Below are 26,873 nucleotides of genomic sequence, written 5' to 3' on the forward strand. Positions count from 1 at the left end.
TATATAATGAGCTGCAGGCTGTGTGTGTGTATAAGGTGTATAGAATGACCTGCAGGCTGTGTGTGTATAAGGTGTATAGAATGAGCTGCAGGCTGTGTGTGTATAAGGTGTATAGAATGAGCTGCAGGCTGTGTGTGTGTATAAGGTGTATATAATGAGCTGCAGGCTGTGTGTGTATAAGGTGTATAGAATGAGCTGCAGGCTGTGTGTGTGTATAAGGTGTATATAATGAACTGCAGGCTGTGTGTGTATTAGGTGTATAGAATGAGCTGCAGGCTGTGTGTGTGTATAAGGTGTATAGAATGAGCTGCAGGCTGTGTGTGTATAAGGTGTATATAATGAGCTGCAGGCTGTGTGTGTATAAGGTGTATATAATGAGCTGCAGGCTGTGTGTGTGTATAAGGTGTATAGAATGACCTGCAGGCTGTGTGTGTATAAGGTGTATAGAATGAGCTGCAGGCTGTGTGTGTATAAGGTGTATAGAATGAGCTGCAGGCTGTGTGTGTATAAGGTGTATAGAATGAGCTGCAGGCTGTATGTGTGTATAAGGTGTATTGAATGAGCTGCAGGCTGTGGGTGTATAAGGTGTTTAGAATGAGCTGCAGGCTGTGTGTATAAGGTGTATAGAATGAGCTGCAGGATGTGTGTGTGTATAAGGTGTATAGAATGAGCTGCAGGCTGTGTGTGTATAAGGTGTATAGAATGAGCTGCAGGCTGTGTGTATAAGGTGTATAGAATGAGCTGCAGGCTGTGTGTGTATAAGATGTATAGAATGAGCTGCAGGCTGTGTGTATAAGGTGTATAGAATGAGCTGCAGGCTGTGTGTGTGTATAAGGTGTATAGAATGAGCTGCAGGCTGTGTGTATAAGGTGTATAGAATGAGCTGCAGGCTGTGTGTGTGTATAAGGTGTATAGAATGAGCTGCATGCTGTTTATGTATAAGGTGTATATAATGATCTGCAGGCTGTGTGTATAAGGTGTATATAATGACCTGCAGGCTGTGTGTATAAGGTGTATAGAATGACCTGCAGGCTGTGTGTGTATAAGGTGTATAGAATGAGCTTCAGGCTGTGTGTGTGTATAAGGTGTATAGAATGACCTGCAGGCTGTGTGTGTATAAGGTGTATAGAATGAGCTGCAGGCTGTGTATGTATAAGGTATATAATGACATGCAGGCTGTGTGTGTATAAGGTGTATAGAATAAGCTGCAGGCTGTGTGTATAAGGTGTATATAATGATCTGCAGGCTTTGTGTATTAGGTGTATATAATGACCTGCAGGCTGTGTGTATAAGGTGTATATAAAACATATATGCATTCTGTGTATAAACTGGGGTCCTATTTCTAAGATCTCATTATGGTATGTGAATATTCCAAAATACAGAAACATCCATTATCCAAAATACCCCTGGTCCCAAGCATTTTGAATATGGGAGACACAACCTGTAGTCACATACTGTAAGCTAGTCTACTAATTATGGTAAGATTGTAGGGTATGTGCGCTCCTTGGTTGTGTGTTTGTGTATTGGTGGGGATAGGGAGGAGGGAAAAAAATGGGGGGAGGTTGAGGGGAGCAGATGGCTGTGTGTTGTGGTGGATGTGTTGTGGTAGAACAGAAATACTGGAGGCTGGATGGATGGTGGAAGAAACAAATACGTTTATTAGTGATTTTTTCATGTTATATTAAACAATTTTTTTTTATTCTATATGCGCTCCCTTGTTCTGTATTTTACTAGTTTTATATAGCTATAGAAGACTTCCCAGCACTTTAAGTGGTAGCTGTATTACAGCTATTAATTAACCATAATTTTAATTGTGTTCAGTTTGCGCCTGATATATACATAGGTTACCTTGTATTTGTTTTTCACTCTCTGATAATAGCCAGACTTAATTTATTAGTGCCTTATTCCCAATTATAAGGCACAATGGAATCTGCTGGTGTTTTATAAGTAATTATTGTTATTATTATTATTATTATTATTTTATTATTATTAGTGATAATTATAATAATAATAATAATAATAATAATAATAATACTAATAATAATAATAAAAAAAATTAAATAATAATAATTATAATTAACACATATAAATGTAACCAGGTTTAGAGCTTATCCCAAGTAAAAAAATAATTATTCAAAAAAGTAATATATATAAAAAAAAACAGATTCACACTTTACATTTTACTCTCTGTATAAGATCCCCAGATCCCGATGCAATGACAGATGTTCTCCTGGCTACAGAAAAGCTTCTAATGGAGGATTCCATGTCTGCTGCTATGACTGTGTGCCGTGTGCTGAGGGGGAAATGTCCAATGTTACAGGTAGGGATGTGTCACACACAGGAAGAATCATCATATGAGAGTAATTGAGGATAGAATTATTATGGGTTATGTGGTCAGGATAGTATACATAATAGAATTAAATTAATAGACAAATAAAATACAACAATAATATTTATGTAACCAGTTCATTAAGGGGCCTATTCATCAACACTAAAATGGATGTTATCCCTGCGCAAACGCTATTTTCCGCATATATAAGGTAACAGGCCATTCATTATTGCGAACACCATCTTCAAATGGCATTTGCTCTCGTAGCCTCGCTCCTTCCTTTGGCAAGGAGTTCCGGGGATGTGAAAAGTGATCCGAGCAGATCTGTCCACCGCCGCCTCACTGCCTCCCCAGCGACTTTGTGCATGTATGACCTCAGGTCATGCATGGGCAGAGGCTGGCAATTGGGACAGGTAAGTAATGCTTCTGTAGCAGTGATACTAATCGCGGGGACAAATGATTTTCGGATAAGTGTCCCCCGTGGCGTGTTGGATACTTAATCATCAACAGCTATATGGACCCGGATAATGAATAGGCCCCCGAGTGAAAAATAAAATTGTGTCCTCACACTAGTGTAATAATGAGGACACTGCTAATGATTTACTACAATGCAACTACTAAATACATATTGTGGTAATGCTGGAAGTGTTTACAATTAGTGACCACTGCTTGTTACAAGTCAGCAGTGACACATTCTACCCATCTGAGAGGAATCAGTATGTAATGCCGGTGGCTCATTAATCGCCAGATGAAATACCAACGCCGGAAGCCTAAACGGTCTACATCCCAGCAGGGGTTCGTAAGTGCCCTAACACTTCCCTGTCCCCCCCTAACCCTCTCTTAGGGTTGCCTAATCCTAACCTACCCCCAATGGTGCCTAACCCTAACCTCCCTGGTGGTGCCAAACCCTAACCTCTCCGGTGGTGCCTAACCCTAACCTCCCCCGGTGATGCCTAACCCTAACCTTTCCAGTGGTGCCTAACCCTTACCTCCCCGGTGGTGCCTAACCCTAACCTCCCCCTTCCTGCACCTTAAACATAAACCTCCCGGGGGTGCCTAACCCTAACCTCCCCCAGTGGTGCATATCCCTAACCCCCTGTTTAAACTAGCTTAACTCTAACCCTCCCCGAGGAGTGCCTAACCCTAAGTCTCACAGAGGTGCCTAAACCTATGCCCCCCCCCTCCCCCTCTGCACGGGTAACAGCTAGAAAGCCTGGCTTACCTTCATTCAGGATGCTGGCTGTCAGGATTTCGGTGTGGGCCAAAGATAGGTGTAGGGACTTAGATGCCTATCTTTAGTCCCAGGTCGGGCTTTCATTGTCATGATTCTGACGGCTGGCATTCCGGCCGGCGGTAATCTAACTACATCCCATCTGAGAGATACAGGTATTACATCTATATTACTTATAGTCTAATACCAATCAATAGTGCACCTACCCCACAAAATATTTATAGGTTGAAATACGTCTGAAATTCCCATTTCTGAGAAAATGAATGAAAGATTATTTTTGTAGATTTATATTGAAGTATTATGTTGTTGAATTGTTTTATTATAAACAGAAATACTGAGCAAACAGTAGCACAGATGGTGTAGTGGTTAGTGTTACCGCCTCACAGCACTGAGGTCGTTGGTTCGATACCCACTACGGCCCTAACTGTGTGGAGTTTGTATATTCTCCCTGTGCTTGCGTGGGTTTCCTCTGGGTACTCTGGTTTCCTCCCACACTCCAAATATATACTGGTAGGTTGATTGGCTGCTAACAAAATTACCCCTAGTGTGTATGTGCATGTGTTAGGGAATATAGATTGTAAGCTCCTCTGGGGCAGGGATGGCTGTGAATGGCCGAATATTCTATGAAAAGCGCTGTGGAATATGTGTGCGCTATATAAATAACTGATAATAATAATAGTATGTGTTATTTTATATTCAATTACAGACAGTGAGAGCTGCCATAGATGTCCTGATGAAGAATGGCCAGATGAGAGAAAAGTGAGCTGTATTCCAAAATCGTACGACTTTCTGTCATATGAGAAGGACATTGTGGTGCTTATTTCTGCAGTAACAGCTTCATCTTTTTCTACCATAACATTATTTATATTAGGGAACTTTATTTATTACTGGGACACTCCCATTGTGAAAGCCAATAATCGGGCTGTAAGCTTCATTCTCCTGGTCTCCATCTTGCTGAGCTTCCTCTCTGTGTTCTTGTTCCTCGGTCGGCCAGTGGATATAACCTGCAGGCTGAGACAGACGTCATTCGGGATCTTCTTCTCCACAGCTGTCTCTTCTGTACTGGCCAAGACGGTCACTGTCTGCATTGCTTTCAAAGCCACCATACCTGGCAGTCCCTGGAGGAAGTGGGTCACACTCAAAGTGTCTAATTGTGTAGTGATTGTGTGCTCCTCTGTCCAAGCTCTGATCTGTGGTATCTGGCTGTCTGTTTCTCCTCCCTACCAGGAGTATGACCACCACTCCTATCAGGGAATGATCATCATTCAGTGTAATGAAGGGTCGGTGATTGGGTTTTACTCTGTGTTGGGTTACATGGGGATCCTGGCGGCTGTGAGCTTTGTTCTGGCTTTCATGGTGAGGACATTACCGGACAGTTTTAATGAGGCCAAGTACATTACCTTCAGCATGTTGGTGTTCTGCAGTGTCTGGATTGCAATGATCCCGGCCTATCTGAGTACCAAAGGAAAGGACACAGTGGCTGTGGAGATATTCGCCATATTGTCCTCATGTGCTGGAGTTCTGGGCTGTATATTTTTCCCAAAGATGTATATTCTGATAATAAGACCTGAACTTAACTCCAGGAAAATAATCCTGGAAAACAACAATGTATAAAACATCAGATACTAAACTATTATGCAATACAATAACTTTTGTGCTCTCCGACCTTTGTTTCATTAAACTTATCTGCATTGTAAAATTATTTATGTAAATAGGTATAGATGCACCTAAGGGAATAAAGTTACATGACCAATACATTGGGCATGACATACCTACAATTCTACTTCTCGCAGAGTTACACAACTACTGTAGTCTCCTATTCTATGTTATTCTTTGTGTCATAATGATTTATGTACTTATCACAAAATCGGATGCATTTGCGCAACAGTAGGGTTATGACATCACAACAGAGGGATTGCTATTATACACAAATAGTCTGTATGTATTATTCTTGTCTGCCATTAAAAGATACAGTGACTCCTCACCATAATCATTACTCGGATGTTTACCTTAAGATGGTTTACATGCTGTATTTTCTGCATGCTGACAGCTGCTTAAAATAAGACAGAGGGGCCTATTCATCATCGGGAGCTGTATGACCCCAATGATAAAGTATGCACCTCACCGCAGGGGACACTTTACCAGTGCCATAACCAGAATTTTTGGTGCCCTATGCCAGAAAGAGCTTTGGCATCCCCGCCATTATTTCTCAATTAGGGACGTAAGAAATGTACCTGAAAAAGGGCCATGGTCTCATGGGGAAGGGCCAGGGAAGAGATAGGGGAGGCCAGGAGATGCTGGGGATAAATAAGGACATAATAAACTGAACCTGAGAGAGGGCCATGGCCTTGTGGGGAAGGGCCAGGGAAGAGATAGGGGAGGCCAGGAGATGCTGGGCATAAATAGGGTCATAATATAGTGCACCTGAGAGAGGGCCATGGCCTCATGGGGAAGGGCCAGGGAAGAGATAGGGGAGGCCAGGAGATGCTGGGGATAAATAGGGACATAATATAGTGCACCTGAGAGAGGGCCATGGCCTCATGGGGAAGGGTCAGGGAAGAGATAGGAGAGGCCTGGAGATGCTGGGAATAAATAGGGACATAATATAGCGCACCTGAGAGAGGGCCATGGCTTCATGGGGAAGGGCCAGGGAAGAGATAGGAGAGGCCAGGAGATGCTGGGGATAAATAGGGACATAATATACTGCACCTGAGAGAGGGCCATATCCTAATGCGGAAGGGTCAGGGAAGAGATAGGAGAGGCAAGGAGATGCTGGGGATAAATAGGGACATAATATAGTGCACCTGAGAGAGGGCCATGGCCTGATGGGGAAGGGCCAGGGAAGAGATAGGAGAGGACAGGAGATGCTGGGGATAAATAGGGACATAATATAGTGCACCTGAGAGAGGGCCATGGCCTCTTGGGGGAAGGGCCAGGGAAGAGATAGGAGAGGCCAGGAGATGCTGGGGATAAATAGGGACATAATATAGCGCACCTGAGAGAGGGCCATGGCCTCATGGGGAAGGGCCAGGGAAGAGATAGGGGGGGCCAGGAGATGCTGGGGATAAATAGGGACATAATATAGTGCACCTGAGAGAGGGCCGTGGCCTCATGGGGAAGGGCCAGGGAAGAGATAGGGGAGGCCAGGAGATGCTGGGGATAAATAGGGACATAATATAGTGCACCTGAGAGAGGGCCGTGGCCTCATGGGGAAGGGCCAGGGAAGAGATAGGGGAGGCCAGGAGATGCTGGGGATAAATAGGGACATAATATAGTGCACCTGAAAGAGGGGGAGTAGAGTCCGCACAGTTTCACAAGTGAATGGATATATTTTTATTTAATTACAATCACAGAAACCAACATAAAGGTCTTATTATATATATTTTTGGAATAATGAAATGACACTGTGTTGGTGGTGCGCCCATAAAATTTGTGCAATACACAATGAAGAAAAGTGGAGAATTTTTTTGTATAGGACAAAAAAATCCAATTTGAAGACAAATATGTCTATATGGGGCACTCTTAAGAAACAAATAAATTAGCAAGGAGTAAAGGTGGGGTAAATGATGAAATTTAAAACTTAACGTTTAATTCATAACTTAAAATGAATTATCTCGTTTGAAGCATATAGCAATGTAGAATTTATGCTAAATAGGCAATATATAGATAAATATTAAAAGAAATAGACATATAATGACAGAAATAGTCAAAATTGTGGCGAAAATACAATAAATACAACTGATCTCACACAGAAATTAATCAGATGTAATGTTCTGGGAGATAGTTGTAGAGCGTCAAAATATATAGAGCTACAGTACTGAAATGCACTCTTCCAGAGACATATACGATAAAGATGTACTGCAGTCAAATAATCAAGATCTCAAAATTAGGATCCAAATCTAAGTATATTCTGAACAGAAATTCATGAACATATAAATAGACAGGACCTAAAATAAGTTATTTTTTGGAATCAATCTCAGGCTGTGAATTGAAACAATCAATGTCATAGGGTTCATTCAGACCCACTCGTGAGCGGCAGTACGCTTGCAAGTGAGTCGATGGTCCCCACTGCGCATGCGCACGACCGAGGGAGCGAAGGACTTTCCATCGCTCCGGGTCTTGCACCAAAGGGGGCGTGCTGTCGATGTTGATTGACAACACGCCCCTTTGGTGGGCGTTCCGGGTGCATGCCTGCCAGACGGAGGCGTTCCCATGGGAACGCCTACCGTCTGAAGCCGGCCCCACTGACATCACTAGTGATGTCAGTGGGAGTGATTTTGGCTCTGATAGAGCCAATATCACTCCTGGCCTTGCAGCAGGGAAACCCGACCGCAGGGTTTCCCTCGCAATTCCGATGGTCACGATGGTCAAGACCATCGCGACCATCTTTTTGCACGCTCGTATATGTTGTGGGTGGTGACCCACAGCTATATGAGCGTCCAGGAGGACGCTCCATATTAATGGAGGAGGGCCCTTATTCAGAGCGAGCGCTCTGGTCAGAGCGTCCGGCTCTGAATCAGGGCCATAGTTCTCATGTCTTGACAAATAGAATGCACTAAGTCACATATGTAGTGAATAATATAAATTTGATGACATCCTAAATAAGAGAATTATCCATAATAATCAGCAATACAAAACAGTGACATGTGCATCTGCATAACATAGTTAATAAATACAAAAGATATTAATAGCATTAGAATTAAATAAGATGGAAGTAAGTTTGGGGTATAGGAAATGTGTGATCACTTCTACTGTCCCCCATCAAATAAAACGGGGGATGAGAGAGTGAAAAACAGCGTGTTACCCCAAATGAAACAACAGCCAGCGCTTCTGCTGTTTGAGATAGGGCAGAGTCTCTCCCCTGTTACTATAAAAGCATTGCAGGGGGAGTCATCTGCTTGTGCACTCAGATGAGAGTGACCAAGCCCTGTTGGCGAAACACGCGTCCTGCTTTGTTTATTGCTGATTACCAGCCGGATACCACACACTGCACTGCAGCTCCGTACAATCTCTTGTCAGGTACTTCTCTATCACTCAGGGAGCTCTCTCATGACAGAAACTGCGATCCCCGCTCACCGGACCGCCCGACACAGGAGCAACAGGATGAATGCTCAGCTCCTCCCACATCACCGCGCCAGCCGCCCGACTGCCTGGGAAGTCAGAGGAAGCCGGCGGGATGGTAAGGGATAGCCAATCCCCGGCTGAGCTATGACACCACCAGGGCCAGGCTGAAGGAGACTTGAGGCCATCACTTTTATTCCCTGCATCAGTACTTCTGACTTCTAACCAAGATCATCTCTGTTGGAGGACCTGGAGATGCCACTCTCACAGATAGAACATGTCAGGGGTGTGATAACTACAGATGTGTCCTCACTGACTGTGGCTACAGTCGCACCAAGCAGCTCCTCTCTCTTCACACCAGATCCCACGAGACTCAGTTCAACATCTTTTTCACTTCAAATGTGCATTCTACTCGCGTAAATAAAACAACTGAAAGTGACAAAACTACTTTGCTAACTTACACTGATCAATATGATGTGCGACATTTGTACATATGTGTGCGACAGTGCCTGACTCTGTATATGAAGTGCTATGGTGCAGCGCCCACGGATTTTTCTCACTCCAAGTTCCCTTAATCTGCAACCTTCTACGAGTTTAAAACACATTCCAGTGTTGGTAATGTCACAGACGGGTGTCTGTAGAGTCCTGTGACCAGTGTTGGTAATGTCACAGACGGGTGTCTGTAGAGTCCTGTGACCAGTATTGGTAATGTCACAGATGGGTGTCTGTAGAGTCCTGTGACCAGTATTGGTAATGTCACAGACGGGTGTCTGTAGAGTCCTGTGACCAGAGGTGGTAATGTCACAGACGGCTGTCTGTAGAGTCCTGTGACCAGTGTTGGTAATGTCACAGACGGGTGTCTGTAGAGTCCTGCGACCAGTATTGGTAATGTCACAGACGGGTGTCTGTAGAGTCCTGTGACCAGTGTTGGTAATGTCACAGACGGGTGTCTGTAGAGTCCTTTGACCAGTGGTGGTAATGTCACAGACGGGTGTCTGTAGAGTCCTGTGTCCAGTGTTGGTAATGTCACAGACGGGTGTCTGTAGAGTCCTGCGACCAGTGTTTGTAATGTCACAGACGGGGGTCGGTAGAGTCCTGTGACCAGTGTTGGTAATGTCACAGACGGGTGTCTGTAGAGTCCTGTGACCCGTATTGGTAATGTCACAGACGGGTGTCTGTAGAGTCCTGCGACCAGTGTTGGTAATGTCACAGACGGGTGTCTGTAGAGTCCTGCGACCAGTGTTGGTAATGTCACAGACGGCTGTCTGTAGAGTCCTGCGACCAGTGTTGGTAATGTCACAGACGGCTGTCTGTAGAGTCCTGCGACCAGTATTGGTAATGTCACAGACGGGTTTCTGTAGAGTCCTGTGACAAGTATTGGTAATGTCACAGACGGGTGTCTGTAGAGTCCTGTGACCAGTGTTGGTAATGTCACAGACGGGTGTCTGTAGAGTCCTGTGACCAGTGTTGGTAATGTCACAGATGGGTGTCTGTAGAGTCCTGTGACAAGTATTGGTAGTGTCACAGACGGGTGTCTGTAGAGTCCTGTGAACAGTATTGGTAATGTCACAGACGGGTGTCTGTAGAGTCCTGCGACCAGTACAGGTGTCTGTAGAGTCCTGCGACAAGTATTGGTAATGTCACAGACGGGTGTCTGTAGAGTCCTGCGACCAGTGTTGGTAATGTCACAGACGGGTGTATGTTGAGTCCTGCGACCAGTATTGGTAATGTCACAGACGGGTGTCTGTAGAGTCCTGCGACCAGTGTTGGTAATGTCACAGACGGGTGTATGTAGAGTCCTGTGACCAGTGTTGGTAATGTCACAGACGGATGTCTGTAGAGTCCTGTGACCAGTGGTGGTAATGTCACAGACAGGTGTCTGTAGAGTCCTGTGACCAGTGTTGGTAATGTCACAGACGGGTGTCTGTAGAATCCTGTGACCAGTGGTGGTAATGTCACAGACGGGTGTCTGTAGAATCCTGTGACCAGTGGTGGTAATGTCACAGACGGGTGTCTGTAGAGTCCTGTGACCAGTGTTGGTAATGTCACAGACGGATGTCTGTAGAGTCCTGTGACCAGTGGTGGTAATGTCACAGACAGGTGTCTGTAGAGTCCTGTGACCAGTGTTGGTAATGTCACAGACGGGTGTCTGTAGAGTCCTGTGACCAGTGTTGGTAATGTCACAGACGGGTGTCTGTAGAATCATGTGACCAGTGGTGGTCATGTCACAGACGGGTGTCTGTAGAGTCCTGTGACCAGTGTTGGTAATGTCACAGACGGGTGTCTGTAGAGTCCTGTGACCCGTATTGGTAATGTCACAGACGGGTGTCTGTAGAATCATGTGACCAGTGGTGGTAATGTCACAGACGGGTGTCTGTAGAGTCCTGTGACCAGTGGTGGTAATGTCACAGACGGGTGTCTGTAGAGTCCAGTGACCAGTGGCCTAAGTTTAGGTTACATTGTTTTTTTTTGTAGTATTGCACTGTTCTTGTTCTATATTATTATGTAAGCAAATACCACAGCCGCACGGTTTCATTTTCCTAGCACAGCGAACTTATGCAGGATACGCTACTCACACTGGTATGCGCTCAGCTCCGCGTCAGTGACTTCATTCTGTATGAAGCTCTGAAACCCCTTTTTGTGTTTATCAAAGCTCATCCTGGACAAATCACAGATAAATAAGGAAATAAAGAAATCTGTACGATAGTAATAACACAATCAAATATAGATATTATTTTTGAAGTTGCCATTATTATAATTGTTTATCATTCTGCAGCTGTCGCTCTGAGTCTTATCAGTCCCAGATAATGTATATAAGCTCCTGTACTGAGGACCTGCAGGGCTGTCAGTGACTATAGATGAATGAGAAGATCCTGTATGGGACATGAATTGGTCTCCTGTACACTCTGCCTCCTATCAGTGGTTACTTATCCTGCCGCTAACATGTTATGGGATTATAAAGCAGAATTCTGCCATTCACTGTAACCTGGCCGCACAAAGACCGGTGTTTGAGTATAAATATTACCAAGATGGAGACGTCATTATCGGAGGATTAATATCTGCTCATTCCAGAACTGTAGAGCATAATTCTCATGATGGGATATCTGTATTACACAATATATGTGCACAGTAAGTCTGTATCAATGTATGTGCTGTGCCTTTTATAACTGCTTTATTGTGTGTTGTCCTATTTACAGGATTATTTCTGTATGATTTGTTCTCTTGGAAGAAATTATTAAAGTAGTTAAAGAGTGAGCACACATCCTGTTACATACATGTACTAAGAGAGACACAGCACAACATGTGTGCAGCTACAACCAGGTATTTCTACAGATGGGATAGTGACTGAAGTTGTGACAATTTTGCAGATTGCTATGGTGTAATAACAGGTGATAGTGTCACACATTGCTGTATAGATCACACACGCTGTGTAACACACATTGTATAATGATCAGTGACAGGTATATATGATGAGACATTAGCAGGGAACATCGGTGCAGCCTGATAGATCTGGAGTGAGTATTATACTATAATGACTGTGATCTGTACATGAGAGGGTTATGGTGTAATAACAGGTGATAGTGTCACACAATGCTGTATATATCACACACGCTGTGTAACACACACTGTATAATGATCAGTGACAGGTAATTATGATGAGACATTAGCAGGGAACATCGGTGCAGCCTGATAGATCTGGAGTGAGTATAACACAATAATGACTGTGGTCTGTACATGAGAGGTTTATGGTGTAATGACAGGTGATAGTGTCACACATTGCTCTATATATCACACACGCTGTGTAACACTCATTGTATAATGATCAGTGATAGGTATATATGATGAGACATTAGCAGGGAACATCGGTGCAGCCTGATAGATCTGGAGTGAGTATTACACTATAATGACTGTGGTCTGTACATGAGAGGGTTATGGTGTAATGACAGGTGATAGTGTCACACATTGCTGTATATATCACAGACGCTATGTAACACACACTGTATAATGATCACTGACATATATATATGATGAGACATTAGCAGGGAACATCGGTGCAGCCTGATAGATCTGGAGTGAGTATTACACTATAATGACTGTGGTCTGTACATGAGAGGGTTATGGTGTAATAACAGGTGATAGTGTCACACATTGCTGTATATATCACACACGCTGTGAAACACACATTGTATAATGATTAATGACAGGTATATATGATGAGACATTAGCAGGGAACATCGGTGCAGCCTGATAGATCTGGAGTGAGTATTACACTATAATAACTATGGTCTGTACATGAGAGGGTTATGGTGTAATAACAGGTGATAGTGTCACACATTGCTGTATATATCACACACGCTGTGTAACACACACTGTATAATGATCAGTGACAGGTATATATGATGAGACATAAGCAGGGAACATCGGTGCAGCCTGATAGATCTGGAGTGAGTATTACACTATAATGACTGTGGTCTGTACATGAGAGGGTTATGGTGTAATAACAGGTGATAGTGTCACACATTGCTGTATATATCACACACGCTGTGTAACACACATTGTATAATGATCAGTGACAGGTATATATGATGAGACATTAGCAGGGAACATCGGTGCAGCCTGATAGATCTGGAGTGAGTATTATACTATAATGACTGTGGTCTGTACATGAGAGGGTTATGGTGTAATAACAGGTGATAGTGTCACACATTGCTGTATATATCACACACACTGTGTAACACACACTGTATAATGATCAATAACAGGTATATATGATGAGACATTAGCAGGGAATATCGGTGCAGCCTGATAGATCTGGAGTGAGTATTATACTATAATGACTGTGGTCTGTACATGAGAGGGTTATGGTGTAATAACAGGTGATAGTGTCACACATTGCTGTATATATCACACACTCTGTATAACACACACTGTATAATGATCAGTGACAGGTATATATGATGAGACATTAGCAGGGAACATCGGTGCAGCCTGATAGATCTGGAGTGAGTATTACACTATAATGACTGTGGTCTGTACATGAGAGGGTTATGGTGTAATAACAGGTGATAGTGTCACACATTGCTGTATATATCACACACGCTGTGTAATACACACTGTATAATGATCAGTGACAGGTATATATGATGAGACATTAGCAGGGAACATCGGTGCAGCCTGATATATCTGGAGTGAGTATTACACTATAATGACTGTGGTCTGTACATGAGAGGGTTATGGTGTAATAACAGGTGATAGTGTCACACATTGCTGTATATATCACACACGCTGTGTAACACACACTGTATAATGATCAGTGACAGGTATATATGATGAGACATTAGCAGGGAACATCGGTGCAGCCTGATAGATCTGGAGTGAGTATTACACCATAATGACTGTGGTCTGTACATGAGAGGGTTATGGTGTAATAACAGGTGATAGTGTCACACATTACTGTATATATCACACACTCTGTGTAACACACACTGTATAATGATCAGTGATAGGTATATATGATGAGACACTAGCAGGGAACATCGGTGCAGCCTGATAGATCTGAAGTGAGTATTACACTATAATGACTGTGGTCTGTACATGAGAGGGTTATGGTGTAATAACTGGTGATAGTGTCACACATTGCTGTATATATCACACACGCTGTGTAATACACACTGTATAATGATCAGTGATAGGTATATATGATGAGACATTAGCAGGGAACATCGGTGCAGCCTGATAGATCAGGAGTGTGTATAACACTATAATGACTGTGGTCTGTACATGAGAGGGTTATGCTGTAATAACAGGTAATAGTGTCACACATTGCTGTATATATCACACACGCTGTGTAATACACATTGTATAATGATCATTGACAGGTATATATGAAGAGACATTAGCAGGGAACATCAGTGCAGCCTGATAGATCTGGAGTGAGTATTACACTATAATGACTGTGGTCTGTACTAGGGGTGTGCACCGGCCACTTTTCGTGTTTTTTGTTTTGGTTTTGGATCTGGATCTTTCTTCGTGTTTTGGATCTGGATTGGTTTTGCCAAAACCACCCTTCCGTGTTTTGGGTTCTGGGTTTTGTGTTTTGGATCTGTATTTTTTTTAAAAAAAGCATAAAAACAGCTAAAATCACAGAATTTGTTGGTTTCTCTGCTCCTATGCTATTATTAACCTCAATAACCTTAATTTCCACTCATTTCCAGTCTATTCTGAACACCTCACACCTCACAATAGTGTTTTCATGTCCAAAAGGTTGCACCGAGGTAGCTGGATGACTATGCTAAGCGACACGCGTGGGCGGCACAAACACGTGACCCATCTAGGAGTGACACTGCAGTGGCAGACAGGATGGCAGTTAGAAAAACTAGGCCCCAAACTGTACATAATGCAAAGAAAAAAAAGAAGTGCAAGATGGAATTGTCCTTGGGCCCTCCCACCCACCCTTATGTTGTATAAACAGGACATGCACACTTTAACAAATCAATCATTTCAGCGCCAGGGTCTGCCACACAACTGTGGCTGAAATGATTGGTTCGTTTGGGCCCCCACAAAACAAGCTGGCAATTAATGTGTCCCTGCACAAACTGGCTCTACGGAGGCAAGATGTCATCCTCATCCTCCTCATCCACTGATTCCTCACCCTCTTCAGTGTGTACATCCTCATCCTCACAGAGTATTAATTCGTCCCTGCTGGAACCACAGGTCCCTCTGTACGTTCTGGAGGCTGGTCTCCCTGGAAGAGTTGATAATTCATTTTATGAACATCATCTTCTCCACATTTTGTGGAAGCAACCTCCTACGCCTTTCGCTGACAAGGTTCCCGGCTGCACTAAACACTCTTTCGGAGTACACACTGGAGGGGGGGCAACTCAGGTAAAATAGAGCCAGTTTGTACAGGGACCTCCAAATTGCTTCTTTTTCCTGCCAGTACAGGTACGGACTGTCTGACATGCCTACTTGGATGCTGTCACCGATGTAATCCTTTAACAGACAGACGCACGCTTGTCGCTGCTGCTTTGAGGATTCAAGTGCGGCTACAGCCCACACAATTCACAAAGACAGAAAAAAAAAATTATATTTTTATTGTTTGTGGAGCACACTTTGAGGGTTACACCACCCTTTAACAGACAGACGCACGCTTGTCGCTGCTGCTTTGAGGATGCAAGTGCGGCTACAGCCCACACAATTCACAAAGACAGAAAAAAGAAGAAGAATATTTTAATTGTTTGTGTAGAACACTTTGAGGTGTCACCACCCTTTAACAGACAGACGCATGCTTGTCGCTGCTGCTTTAAGGATGCAGGTGCGGCTACAGCCCACACATTTCACAAAGACCGAAAAAAAAAGAACAATATTTTAATTGTTTGTGTAGAACACTTTGAGGTGTCACCACCCTTTAACAGACAGACGCACGCTTGTCGCTGCTGCTTTAAGGATGCAGGTGCGGCTACAGCCCACACAATTCACATAGACAGAAAAAAGAAGAAGAATATTTTTATTGTTTGTGTAGCACACTTTGAGGGTGTCACCACCCTTTAACAGACAGACGCACGCTTGTCGCTGCTGCTTTAAGGATGCAGGTGCGGCTACATCGCACACAAGTCACAAACACATTAAAAAAATAGTTTTTTATTTTTTGGAGCACTTTGAGAGTTACACCACCCTTTAACAGACAGACGCACGCTTGTCGCTGCTGCTTTAAGGATGCAGGTGCGGCTACAGCCCACACATTTCACAAAGACCAAAAAAAAAAGAACAATATTTTAATTGTTTGTGTAGCACACTTTGAGGGTGTCACCACCCTTTAACAGACAGATGCACGCTTGTCGCTGCTGCTTTGAGGATGCAAGTGTGGCTACATCGCACACAAGTCACAAACACATTAAAAAAATAGTTTTTTATTTTTTGGAACACTTTGAGAGTTACACCACCCTTTAACAGACAGACGCACGCTTGTCGCTGCTGCTTTAAGGATGCAGGTGCGGCTACAGCCCACACATTTCACAAAGACCGAAAAAAAAAGAACAATATTTTAATTGTTTGTGTAGAACACTTTGAGGGTGTCACCACCCTTTAACAGACAGACGCACGCTTGTTGCTGCTGCTTTAAGGATGCAGGTGTGGCTACAGCCCACACATTTCACAAAGACCAAAAAAAAAAGAACAATATTTTAATTGTTTGTGTAGCACACTTTGAGGGTGTCACCACCCTTTAACAGACAGACGCACGCTTGTCGCTGCTGCTTTAAGGATGCAGGTGCGGCTTCAGCCCACACAATTCACAAAGACAGAAAAAAGAACAATATTTTAATTGATTGTGTAGCACACTTTGAGGGTGTCACCACCCTTTAACAGACAGACACACGCTTGTCGCTGCTGCTTTAAGGATGCAGGTGCGGCTACAGCCCACACAATTCACAAAGACAGAAAAAAGAACAATATTTTAATTGTTTGTGTAGCACACTTTGAGGGTGTCACCACCCTTTAACAGACAGATGCACGCTTGTCGCTGCTGCTTTAAGGATGCAGGTGCGGCTACAGCCCATACAATTCACAAAGACAGAAAAAAAAAGAACAATATTTTAATTGTTTGTGTAGCACACTTTGAGGGTGTCACCACCCTTTAACAGACAGATGCACGCTTGTCGCTGCTGCTTTGATGATGCAGGTGGAATCTAGACGGGATTTGGAACCGAGGACACACTACCTCCATCAATTGTCTAAATCCCACTGCACTAATGTCGGATACCGGATGCACGTCTAACACCAACATAGCAGTCAAGGCCTCAGTTATACGTTTTGCTTCAGGATGACTGCTGTCGTACTTCATCCTCATCGCTAGGGACTGTTGGAGGGTCAATTGTTTAGTAAAAGTAGTGATGTTCCTACTTCCTCTCTGGGATGATGAACAACTCCGAGCAGCAGCAACAGCACTAGGAGGAAGAGGTTCTTGATCTTTCCCTATTTTATTTTTATCGGAGAAAGTTTGGTCCTCCATTTATGTTATATTGATATATATACGTGCGGCTAAAGCGCACACAAACACAGAAAATATTATTTTATTTTTGCTGGAGAGTAGTGCACTTTGTGGGTTACACCACCCTTTAAGAAATGAGCCAGCCGGCTCTTTACTTATGGGACACAGGCGCACGCTTGGCGCTGCTCCTTTGTTGATGCACGTGCAGCCACAGTGCACACAATTCACAAACACAGAAAATAATTTTTTTTTTGGTTTGGACTGGAGTGTACTTTCGGGGGTTACAGCACCCTTAACGGTCAAGCCAGCCGGCCCTTTACTTATGACACAGGCGCACGCTTGGCACTACTTTGTTGATGCACGTGCGGCTACTGCGCACACAATTCACAAACACAGAAAATAATTTTTTTTTAGGCTTGGACTGGAGTGTACTTTCGGGGGTTACAGCACCATTAACGGTCAAGCCAGCCGGCCCTTTACTTATGACACAGGCGCACGCTTGGCACTACTTTGTTGATGCACGTGCGGCTACTGCGCACACAATTCACAAACACAGAAAATAAATTTTTTTTGGTTTGAACTGGAGTGTACTTTCGGGGGTTACAGCACCCTTTAACGGTCAAGCCAGCCGGCCCTTTACTTATGACACAGGCGCACGCTTGGCACTACTTTTTTGATGCACGTGCGGCTACTGCGCACACAATTCACAAACACAGAAAATAATTTTTTTTTGGTTTGGACTGGAGTGTACTTTCGGGGGTTACAGCACCCTTTAACGGTCAAGCCAGCCGGCCCTTTACTTATGACACAGGCGCACGCTTGGCACTACTTTTTTGATGCACGTGCGGCTACTGCGCACACAATTCACAAACACAGAAAATATATTATTTTTTTAGCACTTGAGGGGAGCACCCCTGATGGACAGAGCACCCCCTGGACAACACTACAGCACTCCTTTAGGACTGGGACACTGCACAGGACTTTGGAGTGGACACAGCCCCTATGGAGAACTGACTGCACAACACAGTCCAGCCAGCCCCTATGGACTTTGAAGTAGTGGACAACAGCAGCACTACACTACACTACACAGCCATAACTCCCACCCTCCCTCTTCACTGTCCACAGCCGAGTGAGAAAATGGCGCCGACGCGGGTACCTTATATAGGATCCAAAACCCGCGAGACTCGGAAGGCGGGATGATGACGTTTTGCCTCGATTTCAGATCCGAGTCAGGCGGGAAAAGTCGAGCCTGACTCGGATCGGACTCGGATCGGGGGGGCTCGGGGGGGTTCGGATTTCAGAAATCCGAACCCGCTCACCCCTAAATAACAGGTGATAGTGTCACACATTGCTGTATATATCACACACCCTGTGTAACACACATTGTATAATGATCAGTGACAGGTATATATGATGAGACATTAGCAGGGAACATCGGTGCAACCTGATAGATCTGGAGTGAGTATTACACTATAATGACTGTGGTCTGTACATGAGAGGGTTATGGTGTAATAACAGGTGATAGTGTCACACCTTGCTGTATATATCACACGCTGTGTAACACACACTGTATAATGATCAGTGACAGGTATATATGATGAGACATTAGCAGGGAACATCGGTGCAGCCTGATAGATCTGGAGTGAGTATTACACTATAATGACTGTGCTCTGTACATGAGAGGGTTATGGTGAAATAACAGGTGATAGTGTCACACATTACTGTATATACCACACACGCTGTGTAACACTCATTGTATAATGATCAGTGACAGGTATATATGATGAGACATTAGCAGGGAACATCGATGCAGCCTGATAGATCAGGAGTGAGTATTACACTATAATGACTGTGGTCTGTACATGAGAGGGTTATGGTGTAATAAAAGGTGATAGTGTCACACATTACTGTATATACCACACACGCTGTGTAACACACATTGTATAATGATCAGTGACAGGTATATATGATGAGACATTAGCAGGGAACATCGATGCAGCCTGATAGATCAGGAGTGAGTATTACACTATAATGACTGTGGTCTGTACATGAGAGGGTTATGGTGTAATAACAGGTGATAGTGTCACACATTGCTGTATATATCACACACACTGTGTAACACACATTGTATAATGATCAGTGACAGGTATATATGATGAGACATTAGCAGGGAACATCGGTGCAGCCTGATAGATCTGGAGTGAATATTATACTATAATGACTGTGGTCTGTACATGAGAGGGTTATGGTGTAATAACAGGTGATAGTGTCACACATTGCTGTATATATCACACACGCTGTGTAACACACATTGTATAATGATCAGTGACAGGTATATATGATGAGCCATTAGCAGGGAACATCGGTGCAGCCTGATAGATCTGAAGTGAGTATTATACTATAATGACTGTGGTCTGTACATGAGAGGGTTATGGTGTAATAACAGGTGATAGTGTCACACATTGCTGTATATATCACACACGCTGTGTAATACACACTGTATAATGATCAGTGACAGGTATATATGATGAGACATTAGCAGGGAACATCGGTGCAGCCTGATAGATCTGGAGTGAGTATTACACTGTAATGACTGTGATCTGTACATGAGAGGGTTATGGTGTAATAACAGGTGATAGTGTCACACATTACTGTATATATCACACACGCTGTATAACACACACTGTATAATGCTCAGTGACAGGTATATATGATGAGATATTAGCAGGGAACATCGGTGCAGCCTGATAGATCTGGAGTGAGTATTACACTATAATGACTGTGGTCTGTACATGAGAGTGTTATGGTGTAATAACAGGTAATAGTGTCACACATTGCTGTATATATCACACACACTGTGCAACACACACTGTATAATGATCAGTGACAGGTATATATGATGAGACATTAGCAGGGAACATTGGTGCAGCCTGATAGATCTGGAGTGAGTATTACACTATAATGACTGTGGTCTGTACATGAGAGGGTTATGGTGTAATAACTGGTGATAGTGTCACACATTACTGTATATACCACACACGCTGTGTAACACACATTGTATAATGATCAGTGACAGGTATATATGATGAGACATTAGCAGGGAACATCGGTGCAGCCTGATAGATCTGGAGTGAGTATTACACTATAATGACTGTGGTCTGTACATGAGAGGGTTATGGTGTAATAACAGGTGATAGTGTCACACATTGCTGTATATATCACACACGCTGTGTAACACACACTGTATAATGATCAGTGACAGGTATATATGATGAGACATTAGCAGGGAACATCGGTGCAGCCTGATAGATCTGGAGTGAGTATTACACTATAATGACTGTGGTCTGTACATGAGAGGGTTATGGTGTAATAACAGGTGATAGTGTCACACATTGCTGTATATATCACACACGCTGTGTAACACACACTGTATAATGATCAGTGACAGGTATATATGATGAGACATTAGCAGGGAACATCGGTGCAGCCTGATAGATCTGGAGTGAGTATTACACTATAATGACTGTGGTCTGTACATGAGAGGGTTATGGTGTAATAACAGGTGATAGTGTCACACATTACTGTATATATCACACACACTGTGTAACACACACTGTATAATGATCAGTGACAGGTATATATGATGAGACATTAGCAGGGAACATCGGTGCAGCCTGATAGATCTGGAGTGAGTATTACACTATAATGACTGTGGTCTGTACATGAGTGGGTTATAACAGGTGATAGTGTCACACATTGCTGTATATATCACACACTGTGTAACACACACTGTATAATGATCAGTGACAGGTATATATGATGAGACATTAGCAGGGAACATCGGTGCAGCCTCATTGATCTGGAGTGAGTATTACACTATAATGACTGTGGTCTGTACATGAGAGGGTTATGGTGTAATAACAGGTGATAGTGTCACACATTGCTGTATATATCCCACACACTGTGTAACACACACTGTATAATGATCAGTGACAGGTATATATGATGAGACATTAGCAGGGAACATCGGTGCAGCCTGATAGATCTGGAGTGAGTATTACACAATAATGACTGTGGTCTGTACATGAGAGGGTTATGGTGTAATAACAGGTGATAGTGTCACACATTGCTGTATATATCACACACGCTGTGTAACACTCATTGTATAATGATCAGTGACAGGTATATATGATGAGACATTAGCAGGGAACATCGGTGCAGCCTGATAGATCTGGAGTGAGTATTACACTATAATGACTGTGGTCTGTACATGAGAGGTTTATGGTGTAATAACAGGTGATAGTGTCACACATTGCTGTATATATCACACTCGCTGTGTAACACACACTGTATAATGATCAGTGACAGGTATATATGATGAGACATTAGCAGCGAACATCGGTGCAGCCTGATAGATCTGGAGTGAGTATTACACTGTAATGACTGTGGTCTGTACATGAGAGGGTTATGGTGTAATAACAGGTAATAGTGTCACACATTGCTGTATATATCACACACGCTGTGTAACACACACTGTGTAATGATCAGTGACAGGTATATATGATGAGACATTAGCAGGGAACATCGGTGCAGCCTGATAGATCTGGAGTGAGTATTACACTATAATGACTGTGGTCTGTACATGAGAGGGTTATGGTGTAATAACAGGTGATAGTGTCACACATTGCTGTATATATCACACACGCTGTGTAACACACACTGTGTAATGATCAGTGACAGGTATATATGATGAGACATTAGCAGGGAACATCGGTGCAGCCTGATAGATCTGGAGTGAGTATTACACTATAATGACTGTGGTCTGTACATGAGAGGGTTATGGTGTAATAACAGGTGATAGTGTCACACATTGCTATATATGTCACACACACTTCAGATGGCTCTTGTTCTCGTAGACCCACTCCTTCCTATGTGAAAGAGTTCTGGGGATGTGAGAAGGGATCTCAGCGGATCCCTCCACCATCTCCTCACTTCCCCCCTGGCGGCATTGCGCATACATTACCTTAGGTCACACATTTGCAGAAGGCAGCGATGTGGGGAGTTTATGCTGCTTCTTGTGTGTCAGTGTCACTTATAGTTAGGACATCTGCATTTTGGAGCAGCTGTCTCCAGACTCGAGCAATAATGTTTTGCTCTGGTGTTATGTATCTCCTGCGTTGAGGTGAATACTTCATCATTGAGGGCCATACGACCTTGGATGAAGAATAAAAAAAGAAGACCTGTTTCCTATTATTAAAAATAATTGCAAAAAACATAACATAGCATATTTATTTTATCTGTAGTCTTTTTATAAAATATTTTGAAAAGTATTTCAATAGTCTGTGTCTTGGAAAGGCAGCATATATTACTGCACATAATTTTGGTGTTGATGGGTTTGGTTAGCTGCACCCCAAAAAGATAATTAGAGTGGACAAGAGACATTTTTTATTATCTGGTGTAAAAAAATATAATTAAATAGTATTTCAAGAGTGTGTGTATTTGAAAATTAGCATATATTACTGTACTTATTCTGGGTGTTGGTAGGTCTCCATTAGCTGCGCCCCAAAAAATAATGAAAGTGTAAAAGGAAAACTGCAGTCTTTTATGAAAACTGCATGGTAAAGGTAATAGTCACTATCTCATTGTATGTTCACTTGGTGTGGTGGCAGTTAAATAACAGCTTTACTCCTGTCCTTGTATAAAAAAAATTTTGTATATTTCATGGATCAATTAATAGCAGAGCAGGAGCAACCCAGTACAATGTATTTCTTTACAAGTGGTGGTCCTGCCACTGCTGCTTCTTGCACTAGAATGCTCTGGCCAAACACAGTGTGGCATCTTCTGTAAACTCACTTGTGCTACCTTCTCACTAGAAGTGTCACCTTTAAAACAGACAAATTAGTGCACAAAAACAACACTAAGGCTGAAGAACAAAGTATGTTAACAAACCTAACAGATTCTTGATGAGAGTCTAAGGATGTCCACATGCACTATGGGTGAGTCTAACATTCCTGTATTTCCAGAGAAGTCTCCTTCCACCATTTTTTAATTATCTTCAATTGTGAAGATGAGTAGCAGTAAAAGTAACGATGGTGGCATAGAAATTTTGGATGCTACTATGGAAGTGCAACAGGAAGAGGGTGATAATTCTGTAACTGACACTAATGAGGATTTTGGTGATGAATGTGTTGGACAAGAACAAGTTGATAACATTTAGGAGGAGGATGTTGTTTGTGTCAATGTAAGTCAGCCACCAGTGCAGCAATTATTGCCAGTTATAACAAGAAAGAGAATGTCATGGGTAAAAGACCAACAATGCCACATTTACCAAGGAATTTGTAGCATTTGTGAGGCCAAGGAAAATGGAGGTATAGATATTAACCATCTAGGCACCTCCTCACTGTTACATCATGCGCAACGAATTAATGCAAATTATTTATCAAAATCTGGACAGATCACTGCACATGTTATCTCCACTGCCAACACCTTCATCATTATCCTCCTCAATAATAATCGGAGGTAGTCCTACTGCACCCACTTTCGAAAGGTACCTGACTCCTCCCTTGTCCAGGATGCCCAAGAAAAATCCTTCCATGCTAGGGCTCCTGCTGCTTGGGGTGAATCTTCATCACAGAACAGGTCTAAGAAAACTAGAAGGTTCAAACAATTGGCTGTGAAACAATCATTTGCAAGAGGAACCAAGTACAGTATGACAGCTGCTATCCTCTTGCACAGCGGATCACTGAAGCCATGACGGTTATGTTAGCAGTAGATCTGCATCCAATATCAACAAGCAATGCTTCTGGTCTTAGCCGACTAGTTGATGTCATGTGGCCGCACTTAAAAATTCCATCTCAATTCTTTTTTACCAGAACAGCAATTCCTCTCCTGTACCAGGATGTTAAAAATATTATCATTTGCCTTGTAAATCCATTGTCCCTACAGTACTATCCAATTAAGTACAGATATTTGGACCATCTGTAATGGTCAAACTAAAGGTTACATGACTGGCAGCACACTGGGTGGGTGTATCACATTCAGCAGCGTCATCTAACACCAGCCCATTCGCAGGCAAACTATGTTCTGTATCATTGGCTTCACTAGGATGCATACTGGTGTCAATCTGTTGGGAAAACTCAGGGATGTGATAGCTAAGTGGCTTACCCCACGAAGACCCTCCTCAGGATTTGCTGTTTCTGATAACAGTAACTTAGAGACTGTCTCAGAAATGATGGTTTACATACATACAGTACCAGCATATGAGGGTGGAGTGCCGGCACATGCACAGAACTAGTCTTACGTGATCGCACACATTGCTCCAAGCCGCAGCTTCATTGACATGCCATTTAGGGATGGGGAAAGGGTGGTGGCAGCCTGCGTTCCCGGAAAGGGGTTGTGCTGAGTGCTGAGGCCAGGGTCTGCGATGGGCAGGACTGGACAGGAGGCATACAGTCTGATATATGCAAAAAAAGTTTTTTAGGCAAGTCCGCACAAAGGAAAAAGTAAAGGGGGAAGCTGCACTCTTGCCTTTGAGTTACTAAGATAAGCACCTTTGAACTCATCTCTGTTTTTAGAACCTTACTCTCAGTTCATTTGTTTTTTATTTATATTATTGGGCTTGTGCAATACTTACCATTTTCCAATTTGCACTTTATTCCAACACTGTGGTGTTGAGATTTATTTATCTGCTTTTTAACTCAGTCATTTAATATTATTAATATCTTTGCTCCTTCATTTTTTTAGATATTAGCTTGACATTTAAAGTCATATGTAATATGTGCGTTTTTATTTCATGTATTCATGTTAGTGTGTCCTTTTGAACCTTTGATTAAATTTTTTTTTCTATATATTTATTGCACTGTGCACTTTCTAAGTGACGCCTGTCACTGTATCATTCACTTCTTCCACGAAAACGTAAAGGGTATTACAAAAAATTCACCTTGATTAGGATTTAAGATTTGAAATTCTCCTGAAACTGACCAAAGAAATCACTAAAAATTGTAATTTGAACAGAACTACCTTTATATAAAAATATATGTTGGTAGTAATTCTGCTTGGTCAATGGTGCTCCCCCGAGTCATGTATAGTCATCATGGTAAAGAAAAAGTAGAAAAAGGACTCTGTGTGGGGGCACACTTATAGGGAGAAAATATAGTTAAAACGTAGGCCCTCATTCAGAGCCGTACGCTCTGAGCAGAGCGCACGCTCTGAATGAGGGCCGCCCTCCATAAAAATGGAGCGTCCTCCTGGGTCACCACCCACAGCCTATACGAGCGTGCATTTTGATGGCCGCGATGGTCGTGACCATCGCGACCATCGAAACTGCGAGCCGGAGCCTGCGGTTGAGGTTTTCAACCGCAAGCTCCGGAGTGATTTTGGCTCTATCAGAGCCAAAATCACTCCCACTGACATCACTAGTGATGTCAGTGGGCCGGCTTCTGACGGGAGGCGTTCCCGAGGGATCGCCCCCGTCAGGGAGGCACGCCCCCGGCACACCCACCAAAGGGGGCGTGCTGTCAGTCAACATCGACAGCACGCCCCCTTTGAAGAGACTCTACGAGCGAAGGAAAATCCTTCGCTCGTCGCATCTGGCGCATGCGCACGACGGAGCTCCCTCCGTCGTGCGCATGCTCAGTGCAGAACATCGACCCACTTGCGAGTGGACAGCCGCTCGCGAGTGGGTCTGAATCAGGCCCTTAGCTTTTAATATATAATACTAATAAAATAAAAGGAGTTAGTATAAAATACACCTAAAATAAATGACTGCTGCACAAATGCGAAATATTGACTAAATCAAATCATCAAGCAGTATAATACTGCAATTATTCTGCCGGTTATAGACAACGCTCTCTAATGAATCGTAAGTATTCAAGAAAAGAATTTCCTAATTAGTAAAACCTCCCACTCGATCCGCTGTGTAACACTTAGATGAACAATAAGGTATGCTCCTACAAAAGAATTTTACTGTGTGTATGCCAACTTAATTTATTCCAATCGATATAGTTGAAAAGTGGGCATACTATTCACACCAATAATCACAAATATAACACTTAGTTGAACAATAAGGGATGCTCCTACAAAAGAATATCGCTGTGTGTATGCCACCAGGGGCGCCGAGACGGGGGGGAGCGGGTACAGTTTACCCGGGCCCAGGCTTCCAGAGGGGCCCGGGTCCGGCGCCCCCCCCACTTCCTCCCTCCCCTCCTCCCTCTGCTGTGTGCTGGGCTGCAGCGGGAGATTGCTTGCGACTGCTAAGTAACAGC

The 26,873-nt window shown here is 43.2% G+C and overlaps 1 protein-coding gene across 1 annotated transcript in view; it reads left to right on the top strand.

The window, feature by feature from the left end:
• LOC148481523 (vomeronasal type-2 receptor 26-like) overlaps window positions 1-5,174 on the top strand; it is a 48,170-nt gene extending 42,996 nt beyond the window's left edge. The window contains exons 6-7 of the mRNA XM_088453280.1: window positions 2,197-2,320; window positions 4,267-5,174. Of these exons, the coding sequence (XP_088309406.1) occupies window positions 2,197-2,320; window positions 4,267-5,174 (1,032 nt within the window). The remainder of the gene's footprint in view (window positions 1-2,196; window positions 2,321-4,266) is intronic.
• Window positions 5,175-26,873: the final 21,699 nt, after the last annotated feature.

The sequence above is a fragment of the Taudactylus pleione genome, unplaced genomic scaffold (genome assembly GCF_031769625.1).
Source record: "Taudactylus pleione unplaced genomic scaffold, aTauple2 ptg000575l, whole genome shotgun sequence".
NCBI lineage: Eukaryota > Metazoa > Chordata > Amphibia > Anura > Myobatrachidae > Taudactylus > Taudactylus pleione.